We start from the raw sequence: 15,433 nt of genomic DNA on the forward strand, positions 1-15,433 counted from the left end.
TCATAGGCTGCACTCAGGAGAATTCTTTATATAGCAGCAGATGTCCAGTTCAACAAGAAAGGCAGGCACTGACGGATCACAGTTCCTGGAAATGTGGTAAGCCATGAATGTGAAGTAGTAGTGGGGGAATACCCAACAGACAATGCTCATTGTATCGTAAGGTCTAGGCCAATGGTAGAGGAGGTCAATGCCCAATCCAGAATAAGAACAATAAACTGGGGACAGCGAACTTCAATGGGAGAAGAATGGAGCTAGGCTGGATAGACTGCAACCAAAGGTTAGTGGGTAAAACTGTAGTTGAACAATGGGCTACCTTCCAAAACAAAGAAACAGTACTGGCACAGTCAGGAATACTCCTTCAAAAAGGAAAGATTGGACAAAGAAACACAATTCTCCCTCGATGAGGAAGCACATAGAAATTGATGAAGAAGAAAAGTTCACTTATGTCGCAACAGTTCAAAAATATAATTGAGAATCAAACTGAATATAAAGGTTTTCTTAGGTATATAAAAAAAGAGAGATCATGAATAGAGTGTGACAGGGCACCCCAGAGCCTAATCTGCACCAAGCCCTCAGGACCAGGCCTGCATCAAGGTCCTGTACTACAAAGCGAGGTTATGGTAATTTTATCATACCCTGATAAACTCCAAAGGATTAATACTTTGCACATTTTTCATAGGCTTTGCTGAATATCTGAGACTGTAAATAATATTATTAGATATAATGATATTTGGGCAAGAGAAGTGAAAGAATAGTTTGTTTAAATTTTAAAATGCTAATAATTCACCTTTGGGTCTTTTCAACAAATGGAATGTTGTAACAGAACATGGTAGGCTGAAGTATATAAAAAGCTTTTACTTCATTGAGCTCCACAGAATTATTATGCACAAATCAATGTTATAGTTTCATAACTAATACAAAAAATACATCACTTATCAAATACAAATTCAATAGTGAAATGTTATTCAGGAACTAAGTCAGATGAAATAGATGTTCTTTTTGATGGTCTCAAAACTACCATTCCAACCCCACTCTGTAGCAACTTTAAATGAGCTGTTCTAACAGCTGCCGTAGTAATATAAGCTAGTTAAAACCTTATAACATACATCAGGCCTTGAAGTGATTTTAGTGACCTAGTGAGCAGTGCACAGCCTGTAAGGGAAGGAGAGACAGGAAGAGGCATGACAGTATTGTTCCATCCATGTCTGGGCCTGAGCTGCTTCACAATATTCTCCATGTTGACTCACTATATTCCACACCCTACCCTCACCTTTTCCACTTGCTAGCATGCAATTTCTCAGTATTGACTGCCAACAATCAACCAACCTCTTCGTAATGAAGGTCAGTGCAAAGCAAATTCAGTTAATCACAGCTGAAGCTTGGAGTCCAGTGGGGTTGGGCTGGGAAGGAGTGAAGCCTTAGTCAGAAGATCTTGTGGAGAAAAAAATCAGATGCAAGGGGTGCGGTGTCACAGAATCCCCACAGTATGGAAGCAGGCCAATCAGCCCATCGAGTTCACATCGACCTTTCGAAGAGCATCCCACCCAGATCCAGCCCCCTACCCTAACCCTGCATTGACCATGGCTAACCCACCTAACCTGCACATCCCTAGACCCTATGGGGCAATTTAGGATTGGGACAAAGCAGGCTGATCATCTGTTTTAGTGTGATCTTCACACAAGTTCATGTAAATGAGATCACTTGTGACTGCAAGCATTGTATGGGTAAGATTTTTGCAGCAGTTTTGGACTATACTTTGATTTAATACAGAACATTCGAGAAAAAAAGACACCACTGTCCTACCGAACTGTACAACTGCTCTCTCATATGACAGAGAGGGGAGTAGTAGTGGTTTGACATTAGTGTCAGCACCCTTCAGACCAGGGGAGAAATTGAGAAGGACAGTCTTTTATGGTAGCCTGAGCTGGAGCAGGAATTATCACAGAATCCCTAGTGTTGAAGCAGGCCATTCGGCCCATCAAGTCACACTGATTCTCCAATCAGCATCCCATCCAAACCCATCCCCTACCCTACCGTATCCCTACATTTCCCACCGAAGGCACTATGGGCAATTTAGCATAGCCAATCCACCTAACCTGCACATCTTGGGACTACAGGAGGAAACTAGGGCACCCACAGGAAACTCAGGCAGAGATGCAAACTCCACACAGACAGTCGCTTGAAGCTGGAATCGAACCCAGGTCCCTGGCACTGTGAGGCAGCAATGTTAAGCACTGAACCACTGTGCCGCCCCACACAGCTGACTTAACTTTACATTGCAAATGAATCATCCAGCCAACTGAGCTAATCATTAACATTTGGTATATTTCATTGTTAAAACTTCCTTTTTTTGATACAAACTCAGTGGACTACAGAAAATGGGAATAGAAGCCTACAATACCACTGAGTAGGACAATTTAGTTAACACAGTAGTGCTTACTTCTGGAGATCATCAGCAACTGATGAATATTTTTGATTATTTGTTTGAGATTTTGGGATTTTATCGAAGCTCTGCAAACCAGAAGTATATCCAATGGTACCAAGATCCTCTGCAAAAAATGTTCCTATTCTTAGATTTGGATTGGGTTGCAAACTCTGAAAAATAAAGAGTGTATGTAGTGAATCATTCTATTTCTAATATGTCTCACTCACCTATATGTTCTTTCTATGAATGATCAAATCAACAGAAGTAATAAGCATCTCACTATGAGACATTAATGTGACATATTTAAACTGCTAGATTAGGATTTCCAAGCCCCAGAAACAACTGGTCAAAGCTCTAAGTCACAGAGTCATACGGCATGGAAACTGATCCTTCGGTCCAACCATTCCATGCCGAACATAATCACAAACTAAACTAGTCTCACCTGCCTGCTCTGGGCCCACATCTTTCCAAACCTTTCCTATTCATGTACTTATCCAAGTGTTTCTTAAACCAAAACAAGTCATTTGTCATCCAGTTTTCAACCCCTGATGTTTCCCTGACTCTTGAAATGATACCAGAACTATAGTTGTGAATATGATTTGAAAACAACTTCCCATTATGAATATTACCTTTGGATTTATATGCTGTTCTTGCTGTGAATATTTTATTAATAGTTGTTCTCTTTGCTCCTTTGAAAGAGTAGAGGTTTGTACTGCAGCAACTATAAACAGACGAGACAACGTTAAACTTGGTTAGACATTTGTGATGATTGAGCTTGAAAAATATTTCATGATCAGTCTATTAGATCAGCCAAGCAATGAATAATAGTTGAGACGAATTTTTTTTAAGCAGTTGAGATTTCCCTTGTCAAGGCCAAAGCAGGATCTGTAATTTCAGTAATGGCCAGCATTTACCAGAGACCAATGTCCAATGAGGGCAGCAACCTGCCTTACAAAGCTACCAGCTGCAGGTTGAAGAGTATTTCCACAGTGATTCATATCAAAAGAGGACAGGTATGTTTATTTTAGAGAGACAGGAAGACAGGCCCTTATCATCAGGGTTAGGGTTTCAAGTTCACCATCAGGTGGGCCAATCACATTTATAGTTTATGAAAGAGCTATAAAGAGGACCCATTACATCCAGGTGAACCCACTGGGAGGGGGTTTATGAGGATACTTCAGTTGATGTGGTGTAACTGCACTTCAAAAAGACATTCTGAAAAATGACACATAATAGGCTTGCAAAGAAAATGATGTCCATGCAATAAAAAAAGCCAGAAAGTAAAAAATGAATGACTTAGACCTGAGTGTACAGGACCTAATTTCAACCTCGGAATATTGTTAATTATTTCTATTGTCAACAGTTTGGAAAGGGAAATGAATGGGCTCTTGAAAGAAACAGAACTGCATTTGGAGGGAATCAAGAGAGAGATGGGAGGGTTTGGACTGCTCCACTGGGAACCAGTATGGGCTCAATGTGCTGAATTACCTTTTACAATGCTGCATTTGACTTTGACTCTGACTCTTAACACATGCCCCTCCTAATTCTAGCCTTCCTGCTTCCGAGCCCATCATCACAGGACTAGTGAAATTCAGCAATGCGTATCTACTTCCACAAGAACATATGAGCAAGAGTAGGCCATTTAATGCCAGAAGCCTATTACGCCATTCAACAAAATAATGGCTAATCTGCAATTTAATTCCACATATCCATGCCTGATGCAATTTCTTAACAGCTTCGGTTAACAAAAGTATACTACCCTGATTTTAAATTTATTGTTTATTTAATATCGATTACTATCTGCATAGAAGTATTTTAAACTGCTGCCATTCTTTCTGTGCAGATATGCAGAATTTATTTGAGACGGAAGCAAAATTGCCAGTTTTAGCAGGTGTGAAAGTGGATAAATCCTCACCAGATGAGGTATACCCAAAGCTAATGTGGGAGGCAACAAAATAGATGCAGAGGATCTGACATTAATTTTCAAATCCTGTCTGCCTACAGGAGGATACCAGAGGTCTAGAAGTCAGGTATCACAGGGTGTTTGGAATAAACCAGGAATCTACAGGCCTATGAGACTCACATCTGTGCCAGGGAAACTATCGGAAAAATCTGACTGACAGGATTAATCTGCACTTGGAGAGGCAAGGATTAAACAAGGATAGATAGTATTGCTTTGTAAAGGTGGGAGTCATGTCTACACCTTTGATTAAATTTTTGAGAAGATAACCAGGTCCTAGCGCAGTTGATCTAGTTTACTGGACCAAATCAAACTCTGTTCTAAAATTAGTGTCTCCTGTTCAACTTCAGGTATTAGATGCTACTGACTGATACCAAGTCTTACCAGTTAATTACTTCTATGAATTAATACCAGCCTCCATATAGTCCTTGTGCTGAACTTGATAGAAATTATTTGTCATTTTAAATATTTTTCTGGTAATGCCTTTTCTTCCTCTTCCTGACAGTTCCACAAAGTCTATTTCACAGTCATAAACTTTTTTGAACAAAAACAGTAGTTACTGGAAAAGTTCAGCAGGTCTCGCAGCATCTGCGAAGAAAAAATCTGAATGAATGTTTCAGGTTTGGTGAACCTTCACTGGACCGAAACATTAACCCTGATTTTTTTCCTTCATAGATGCTGCCAGACCTGCTGCGCTTTTCCAGCAAGTTCTGTTTTTGTTCCTGATTCACAGCATCTGCAGTTCTTATGGTTTTGTTTGTTGTTTGAGTGATATCTGTTTCTAAGACTCTTGTGTTACACTTAAGGCAACCGCTAAGCAACATACACAAAATGCCAAAAGTAATCACTCTCAGCTTTTCATTTATTTCTATAAACATTATATCTTCTCTGCTTGGCCTTTTCCCCTTGGTGACCAATACAGGTGATCCCCGATTCATGAACATCCAACTCACAAACAAAATCTCATTTTAAGGAGCCAACATGCAAATACTTGCTTGTACTGTCAAATGACTGTTTAATATTGCAATGTATTATTTTCCAACTTCTGGCCAAAACAATTTATGAACGCACTGAGGAATTGGAACCCGTTTGTAAGGTGGGGACTGCTGTATTAAAAACATTGTGTGTACAATCCTCAAACTGCTGATCATAGCACAGCTGGTAGAATGGAAGCAGACTACACAACCATGTGTATTTAAACATGTCATTTAAAAAATATTTAAGTAGAATGATTGCTAATCGTATATCCATGGTATTTAATTATATGCAGTGGACCTATGGGCTTTAACTTGAGCAGATATAAACAAAAGTTCACAAACTACAAAGTGTGAAGCTGGATGAACACAGCAGGCCCAGCAGCATCTCAGGAGCATAAAAGCTGACGTTTTGGGCCTAGACCCTTCATCAGAGAGGGGGGACGGGGATAGGGTTCTGGAATAAATAGGGAGAGGGGGGAGGCGGACCGAAGGTGGAGAGGAGAGTATAGCTGGGGAGGTAGGGAGGGGATAGGTCAGTCCAGGGAAGACCGACAGGTCAAGGAGGCAGGATGAGGTAGTAGGTAGGAAATGGAGGTGCGGCTTGAAGTGCTCCCGAGATGCTGCTTGGCCTACTGTGTTCATCCAGCTTCACACTTTGTTATCTTGGATTCTCCAGCATCTGCAGTTCCCGTTATTACTTCATGAACTACAATGTGTTTGAGGTAACAGAGGTTTGGTAGTAACATTTTTGTATTGCTTCATTTTGTAAATAAATATTAGACTAGATAAAAAATTGCCTCCTGAAATATTGAACTGGCATTTTACAATTTAACACTAATCGCAATTCAGAAGAGTTCGGATAAAGAGTTGGAAAACAGTAATGGCCCCATTTTTGCACTCAAGCAGTTGCCACTGACCTCAAGGAAAGCTGGCTGCAAAAGTTTAGTGATCCTTCCAGTTTGATGCTCTCCTTTCTGATAACAATTGAAATCTTGAGTCAAGAGGAAAGGGATAAAATAACATCCAGCAGCAGTGATTTTAGCCAGCAGGTAAGGAATCATTCACACTGGAATATTTGCATGAAGCAAACCAGTGAGTTAAAAGCATTTTATATACTTCTAATGTAAGATTTTTGTGAAATAAATGATTATTATTGGACTAAGTCACGATTCCTAATCCTGACGATTTCGCCATTATTATCACAGTATATCTGAGCCTTTGCTAAATGCTTACTTTCTATTTGCCTACGATCATCAGGTGATTCAATTTGATGAAGGAACATATTATAAACTTGTGCTTTGTTCAGCTCTGGCATATTTTCATTGATCTGTTAAAAAAAATTACACAAGTGTTGGAAGAAAATGGAAAATTCACCTTACATGTAATTGAACAAAGTTCTACATTCATAATTTAATAAATGACTAACTTCTTGAAGATCTGTTTCTATAGTTTGTTCTCGTGGTGGTGGTGTTTTCTTAGGTCGGCTGAGGCTGAAAAGCTGCTTCATTGAAAAGTTGGCTTCAGGAGACATTGATTTTCTAACCATATGTTTATATCTTTTTAAATATTCAATTTCAGATTCTTCATCAACACGATCTGTCGATTTGCGTGAAGCCTTGATTTCTCTAGATATCCAACGCTTTATAGCTGATAAATTCAAACTTTGAAAAAAATCATCAGAAAAATACAGTTGAAAACAAACCAAAGTCTAATACCTAAATCATTATTTCTATTATATCAAACTTCTTCTCCTCTCTGTAATTTTCTCATTACTCTGAACTGAGCATTTCTGTGCAATATTTTCAAAATAGCAATACAGAGGTTGACATTTAAATTTCATCATTATAAATTTTGAAATCAGATTCAACATTCAGTAATATAGTAACTAGCAAAGTAATCCTAGTAGCTAGATTGGCAGAAAATCATGTGCTGGTTCATTAAATCTATTATCTAATGACTAGTGCAGCTGGTAACTAATCACAAGTGATTCATGTACCCAGCTGATTGACAACTTAACATTCTAAGAAGTGATTCTGCAAGTTACTGAATTGTACAGATTAGGCTGAAGGAGGACAAAAAGGATTAACAGATACAATTAAACAATAAATGCAATCATCTCTGAAGAGAAAAGGAAAAGTTTTCATGCTCACTAAAGTACATTATGCAGTTTGTGAATTAGTCATTTTTCTCCTTACCTGCACTTCTTCAATCTTCCATATTTGTTTGTGCCTATCCTCTATAGTCCATCAACTATGAATGTATTTAAGCTACCACACATCATAAAAAATTATAACTCAAGCAACTTGATTAAGTGGTGCAAACAGTCAGACAGTTACAATACAGGTGCCATTCAAATATGATTCAACAGAATTGGAACGGGAGGAGGGGAAAGGAAAGAAAATGCACAACATGTGTATTTGAGGTACTCACCTTCAGAAACATTAGCACCTCAACAGTATCACAATGAAATAACACAAACCCATGCACACATTTACCTGACAGGTTATTTCATCACTTGCGAAAGATAAAAATATAAATGTTAACATGTTTTCTATTAATATTAAGCAGATAACTAAGATTAGCTTCAAACAAGCTCTTAGCTAAGATAATTTATTCAAATACATATGCTAGTCACCAAAGACCAAGGGTGACATCAAAGCATTTACAGGCTGGCATTGAGAAGAGTCACTGGGTTCATTCTTATTGGCAATAAATTAAGTTACAAAGAGAAACTGGAGAAACTTGGGTTTCTCCTTGAAAGAGAAGGAACCAACTGAGGTATGATTTTAAAGAAGCGTTGAATGTAATTAAAGGAATGTGAAAAGCAAATTTAAAATAATTAAATTTAAGTTATGAATAGGGCAAAAGAGGACAATAGTTCAGATGAGTAAATTGTAAATTTAGCATTGTTATCAAGGTCTTCATAAAAAATAATCAACATTTAGTATTGAGTTTTGAAATGGGTCATCAAGCTAATAATCTTGAAATCATTTACAAAATAAAAATCAACATAGGACAATGAATGGAATGAATAGATGAATTACGAAGAGCCAAATGAGCTCTTTCACCGCTAATCTGTAACAATGCATTAACTCAATTATTTGTTTTTTGATTTGTAAGAACTGAATATAAATAACTGCCGGTCATCTTATACTTTTTAACCATATTTATGAAACTTGCAAAACATTTTGTCATATCTCATTATAAATTAACTAGTTGTGCAAACTTTTGTTGCATCTCAAACTATTTTCTATAGTCCAATTTTATGTAACAAGATTATATAACAAAGCGGAAAAGAATACAAACAGGTGCATTAGAACAGTAAGGCCATGCTTATTTAAGCTGAAAAACTTACTATTTTGTGCAGTCAACAGTAAGCTGAGCCTTTAGTCTACTAAGATTAGCTTCATCAGTGAATATGGAGCGCTGTCTTACTACATCCACCATTCGAAGATAGTGAAGGAATAACTGTTCACAGACTGTGATGATGTGTGTAGTAATTCGTCGGCTGAGTTCTTTGTTTTCCAGGTTTGTCAAAGTAATGTCATCAGAATGGTGCAAAACCTCCTCCCAAAGCATCTTTACATCTGCTAAAATCATTCCTCCCTAACAATAACAATTCCAACTTCAAATTAATCTGGTCAGAAGCACAGTACACTTTTAAAATAATATTGCATAATTAGTTCAGCAGAGGTACTGCAAACTTTTAATTAACTAGCACCTGTGGGATCAGGAATGTACTGATTGATCAAATACTCAGATTGATCAACAGGTCCAAATAATCAACGTAAACACACACATTAATACAGGCAGCATATTCATCACTGTTATACTTTATTCACAGCGTAAATCACTTAAATAATAATGCAACTTAGCCTTAAATATAACTTACCAGCCTTACAGAGCCTTCTCAAGCACCATCAACTGACTACCTGGACATCATGATAATATAGTAAACTTCTGGTATTTCAGAAAAACTTCTGGTATTTGAGGTACATAATTTTTGCCAGTTTATCACGAGTGCTAGTTCATAAAATGCCAGCTATAACAAAGTTTGCTGCACTTGCTTTTTCTATATTAGAATTCATTATTTTACCAAAATAATAAACTGGTAAATCTAATCTCTAATGTGATTTGGTGAGAAACAAACCAAAGTTCCAACAAATGATCATTGTTTTGTAATATGTTTGCAAGTTTGAGCATTGCAAAATAGTAGACTTCATAGTAGATTTCAAACTTCAGACTTCATAATAGTAGACAAAGTATGATTTCACAGTTGCACAATGGCATAGAGAATAGCTAGGGTTCCCTCACTCAATCAGTCCTGAAGAAGTTCTGAAGAAGTTATACTGGACTTGAAACATTAACTCAATTTTGCTCTCCACAAATAATGCAAGAATGAGTTCATCCAGTACTATTTGTTTTTATTCCTAATCATCATTCATGAGTATCATGAGGAATCAGTTCTGAAGAATGATAACATCAAGTTCAGCTGCATCAATTCTCAAACCCCAACAGGCTACTAACATCACCCAAATCAGACAATAGAATGAATCCAACATGTAATGTCAAACATTAAAAAGCATGAATAAAATGCAAACGACTGTCAAGCCTGGACATCTGAATCAGAAAGCATAAAATCATCACACGCAAAGAGATTAGGGAGTTCATATCAGATTCACATCTTTAACAAGATTGTGACGGAAGATATTAGTCCAAAACATTGACTGGTGTTTCTCACTCCATACATTAATTATCCATTTCAAAAAAAAAGAAGCACCTACCAGCGCTTGTTGTGTTGCTAAAGAAACTGATGAAACTTCTGATTTTGCAGCAATCCTTCTTTGAATTAATTGACAGAGTTCAGTAAGAGTGGCTGGGGCTGACCGAACATTTTGATCAATAGGAGTTACTGGACGCTTTAGCTGAAACACTTCAAGGGCATAATCAAAAATGGATACAACCAATAACAAACCACACAAGCTAAGTCCTACAAAAATGCTCTGTCTTTGTGATATCCTTTAAATACTGCATGTCGATTTGAGTACTGAATTGATATTGGTACCTTTCAATGATTGTTCTAAGGTGTTAACATGTTACACTGCTCCGTTTGCATGTTCTTTGCTCAAGCAAAGAAGCCTATGCATTCTGACACAGATCATGGCTTAGCACATGAGAATTTAAGTTAAGTTTAAAAACTTTAATGGAGTACCTAACTCACACTGGTTACATATGGTAATCTAAAACCACCTGTTAAATCAATTACCTTGAACAAACAATTTATACATCGATATGATTCAAACTTTATTCATGATATACTTTGCCTATAATTTTTAGAATTCTTATTTATGTTTATATACCTCTTAACAGATTGATAACATTGGGTTGGGTACATTGCTGGAGATTTCATTACAGGACATCTTGCCTCAAAGCATTCTTCCCCAATTGTCTTGATACTGTTGACCTAATATGGCCTTCTCCGTGGTAACCTGGTTTTCTATGTCAATTGAAATGTGAATATACACCTCATTACTGACTGGTAACTCCAAAAACACTCCAGGATGAAAAATAATTCCTCTTTATTCACTGGATGCAAGTGCTGCTCGCTCAGTTAGCATTTACTACTCAATCCTAATTAATTAATTAGGTTCAATTAAGAGTCAAGTTGGTTGAGGCTCAATGAGCCAAATGATCCCTTTCTGCACCATAGGGTTTCTATTATTCTAACTGCTTACCAAATGCTTGAGCCTAATTACTTTTAATGATTGTGATTCATGTCATCACAGAAATCCAGGGTCTGTACTTTCTGTCAAGCATAGTGTTGTCGGTGTGGAGTCTCATGTTGGTCAGAGAAGGTAAGGATGGCAGATTTCCTTTCCCAAAGGACATTAGTGAACCAGGTGGGTTTTTATGACAATGGCTACATGTTTACCATTGGGCCCATTTTTCACAGTAGATTTTATTGAATTTCAAATTTCACTATCTTCCATGGTGGGATTTGATTCTTTGTCTCCAGAACATCAATATGGGGATGCGGTTTGCAATCCATTGATATTATCACTACACTATTCATCTCCTTCTGCCAATCTTTCCATTTTTCATTGCTACACACTTCATCGTGAAAAAATTCTCCATTTATAAACTCATTCAAAGTTCTTAAATCTTAAATCTTTTATTTTAGAACATTCCTTGCATTACCCCTAAAGTGTTAACGTGTGAACACAAAATCCCCAATAAGACCATGGTAACCAGGCAGCTTAGAAAGAACATCAGTGACAAGACTTCATAAGTGTTTCATTGCTTTGGGACATCCTGACATCATGAGAAAGATATTTACCAATACAAATTTTTTTTTGTTCCTACCCTTACCCAGATTTCCACAATGCCTTACAGAAATAAAAAGGAATGAAGATAATTGCTGCCATACTACCAAAATATAGTTCCATCACAAAGGCAAAAGGAAACAGTTGCAGAAACAGATACTGATTAAGCCTTAATATCATGTAGGGGTACCTGGAGGGTTTTCTTCAGTAGGAGCTGCTGGGAAGAGACTTAGAGGTTCCAGCAAGTCTTTATATCGTTGGTGTAGTTCCTTAGCTGCAGCTGTGCTTCGCACCATAGTGCTTGAACCATTTTTATTTGATAGCTTCTTGCTTTTATTTTCCATAACAGTTACATCAAGATATTTGGTCATCATTGTAGGAAATCACTGTCAAGAGAACATAACCAGAATGTATTTCACATAAATTTCGTAAGCTAGCAACTTTTAAAAAAAGTAAAATATTCTGCCTCACATTCACACAATCCACAGGTATTTCAGTAATACTCAACTCTGTTTTTCACCACCCTCAACTGGAATTGCAATCTCTGACTATTGTTGAACTATGCCACGCCTGAATTCTATCAAAGGACACAGTTCATCGTGGCAAAACTGAAGCAATGACAAGAACTGTTTCAGGACTTGAACACACATCTAGGTTGATACTAAATGAAGGGTGCAATTTCTTAAGTGTTATTGTCCAAGAGAAACTTTAAGCTGACAGCCAGTTCATATGGATATAAAAGATTCTATAAAATTACTGAAGAAATGTATGGGATAGCCACGATAGATCTGGCCAATGTCTATTTTTCCACACCTACATCAAAACAGACTAACTGGTCATGGCTCCTTGTCATTTGTTGGACCCAGTGTATTAACTTCAAAATTTCTCTCTTTGTAAACCTCACCATGGCTTTGCCCACTTTAGTTCTGCAACTTCTTCCAAAGCATGCCCTGCAATTTTTAAACTCCAGTTTCCTTCTTTGCAGAACATGTGGCTACAGCTCTGGTACTAGATTCTTAACCTATTTTAACCACATTTCCTAAACAATGAAACATGCTTCTCAACAGTTTCAGTATTATTACCATTCACTCCTCTACTCAAAAACTACTACATTGACCATATCTTAAATTAACACCACATTTTATACTGCTGCTCTCTATTCCCAATACTGCAGAGTGCCTTGAGATGTTTACTACTAAATGCAAGTTGCTAGTGTCGGAAGTGAGAAAAGTTTAGAAATTATTTGTCCCTTCCAACCTTGTTTTTTTCCAATTACATATCATATCAATAGAGATGCATTCCTTAGAAATTCCACCAATGCCTCTTCTTTTGCAATGCCAATCTAACTTTTTTTTATGGGCTACGGGTGCCCTGATAAGGATGGAATTTGTTGCTCATCCCAACTGCATTGAGAAGTGATGGAAGGCTGTTTAATTGAGTTGGCGCAGTAAATACAGTACAGGTACACCATGAGTGCTACTGGGAAGCAAATTTCAGGATTTTGATCCCAAGACTGTGAAGGAATGTCAGTATGGTTCTGACTCACTAATGTGCTGCTTGGAGAGAAATTCACTGAAGGCATTGCATATGTTGTCCTTGTCCTTCTTCATGGCAGAGATCATGGGTGGTGCTGTCAAAAGAACCCAGCTAAAGAACTTGATGAGTTGCTGCAGAGAATCTCGCATATTGTACAAACAGCTGCCATTCTGTGCAGTGGCGGAAAGGTGAATGAATTTTGATTCGAAGGATAACGCTGATCAAGTTAACTGCTTTGTCCTGAATGTTGTTAAGCTTTTTGAATGTTTCTGGTTGCGCATTCCATGCAAATGAAGAGTATTACACTTCTTAATTGAGCTTTTTGAATGGCAGACAGGCTTTGGAGAATCAGGAGGTGATTTACTCATCTCAGAACTTCTAACTTTTAGGGAATCCCTACAGTGTGGAAACAGGCCCTTCAGCCCAACAAGTCAACACTGACCCTCAGAGAATCCCAGATCCATCCACCTAATCTACACATCCCTGAACATTATGGGCAATTTAGCATGGCCAATCCACCCAGCCTGCACATCTTTGGACTTTGGGAGGAAACTGGAGCACCCGAAGGAAACCCACGCAGACATGGGGAGAACATGCAAACTCCACACAGACAGTCGCCAGAGCATGGAATCGAACCCGGGTCCCTGGTGCTAAGAGGGAGTAATGCTAACCACTGAGCCACCATGCTGTCAAACTTCTTGATCTGGTCTTCTAGCAGGTTCTAGTTCAATTCCTTGTCAATGGTAACTGCCAGGATTTTGAAAGTGGGCGATTCAGAAATGGTAACACAATTGAGCATTAAGATGCCATGGTTAGATTATCTCTTGTTAAAGACAGTTATTTCCTGGCACTTGTGCAGCACAATGTTACTTGCCACTTTTCGGCCCAAGCCTGAATGTTATCCAAGTTTTGCTGCATATTGGCACAGATGCTTCATTATCTGAGGAGTTGTGAATGGTACTAAACATTATACAACCATCACCAATCATCCCCAGCTGAAAACAGATGAGCCTTAGGAATTCCTGCAGCAATGTCCTGGACCTGATATACATGGACTCCAACACTCATAACCATCTTCCTTTCTCACAGATAGAATTCATACCAGTGGAGAGATTTCCCTCATGATTCCCATTTCTCGCATTTTGCCAGGGTTCTTTAATTACACACTCAGTCAAGTGCTGCCTTGATGTGAAGAAGAGCAACAATCCCAGCTCATGAGTTCAGCAATTTATCTATTTTTGAATCAAGGCTATAATGACACCATTGGGCGTTGTGGCAGTCAAACTGTGAATCAGTGAGCTATCCTTACGTAAATATCACTTGATAACATTGTCAACAACACATTCTATTACTTTGATGATAGAGATGAGGTTGACAGGGCAGTAATTGGCTATACGGGATTTGTTCTGCATTTGCTGTATAGGACATACTCAGGCAATTTTCCACAACTTCTGTTGGGTAAATGTCAGTGTCGCAGTTTAACAGCAAAACATGCACAGACGTTTCTTATGACAACTAGTGGTCCAATATCGCTTCCAAAATCAATTAGTGAAAATGTAAATGAAAATATTATGAATGCTATTCAATAAACATCCTGTGCATGAGACTGTTAGTTGCTACAGTATTCTTACCATTTCAAAATCACTATTAATTTTGTGAAGCACAAAATGTGTGCGGTATGTTTTAGGAAGTGCAAAGTTTAATCTGGTAATATCTTAATAAATGCTACGTTCAAGGATCGTAAAATGCATGTGAACCAATTTATAGTTAATACACTGACTATATAAGTAAATATAAGCAGTACACTAATGTATATCAATCAATGTGCATACTTTAGTACAGAAACAGTAAATACAGAGCTGATTATAGATAATATGGTCGAAATGTTTATTCCCAGTGATCAAATTAAACATGATCATTGCAATCACGCCAGAAACTTCCAACTGTCTTTGTCGCGCATTTTGGATATCATCATAAACTAACTTTGGGAAGCCTCCTGCTCCTCATTCATCTTCGCAGCTACACACAGCCGAGAATTAAGGTAGGAAAGGACCCCGCCCCCTCACCTGAGTGTCTATGAAGCACACAGGGTCTCAATCCATGCTGTAAAGATAATGCTGGCCCATTCCTCTTCTCCCTTTGCACTTAAGGCAGGAACCCTTCACTCAGCTTTCTCCAACAGTCTGCCTCCGCCGCCCCATTCTCCGCCATT

At 38.0% G+C, this 15,433-nt stretch overlaps 1 protein-coding gene across 3 annotated transcripts in view; it reads right to left on the minus strand.

The window, feature by feature from the left end:
• The window catches only part of ccdc87 (coiled-coil domain containing 87), a 77,519-nt gene extending 62,086 nt beyond the window's left edge, over positions 1–15,433 (minus strand). For 2 of the 3 annotated variants that reach the window (XM_059654640.1, XM_059654641.1), the window contains exons 1-8: positions 15,288–15,433; positions 11,876–12,071; positions 10,147–10,295; positions 8,718–8,968; positions 6,789–7,023; positions 6,596–6,689; positions 3,055–3,146; positions 2,441–2,595 (exon numbers count right to left, since the gene is read on the minus strand). In XM_059654640.1, coding sequence (XP_059510623.1) covers positions 2,441–2,595; positions 3,055–3,146; positions 6,596–6,689; positions 6,789–7,023; positions 8,718–8,968; positions 10,147–10,295; positions 11,876–12,059 — 1,160 coding nt within the window. In that variant the 5' untranslated portion in view covers positions 12,060–12,071; positions 15,288–15,433. Of the gene's footprint in view, positions 1–2,440; positions 2,596–3,054; positions 3,147–6,595; positions 6,690–6,788; positions 7,024–8,717; positions 8,969–10,146; positions 10,296–11,875; positions 12,072–15,287 lie in introns of those variants that run through there. The other variant, XM_059654642.1, reaches the window with a different exon arrangement.

The sequence above is a fragment of the Stegostoma tigrinum genome, chromosome 25, assembly GCF_030684315.1.
Source record: "Stegostoma tigrinum isolate sSteTig4 chromosome 25, sSteTig4.hap1, whole genome shotgun sequence".
NCBI lineage: Eukaryota > Metazoa > Chordata > Chondrichthyes > Orectolobiformes > Stegostomatidae > Stegostoma > Stegostoma tigrinum.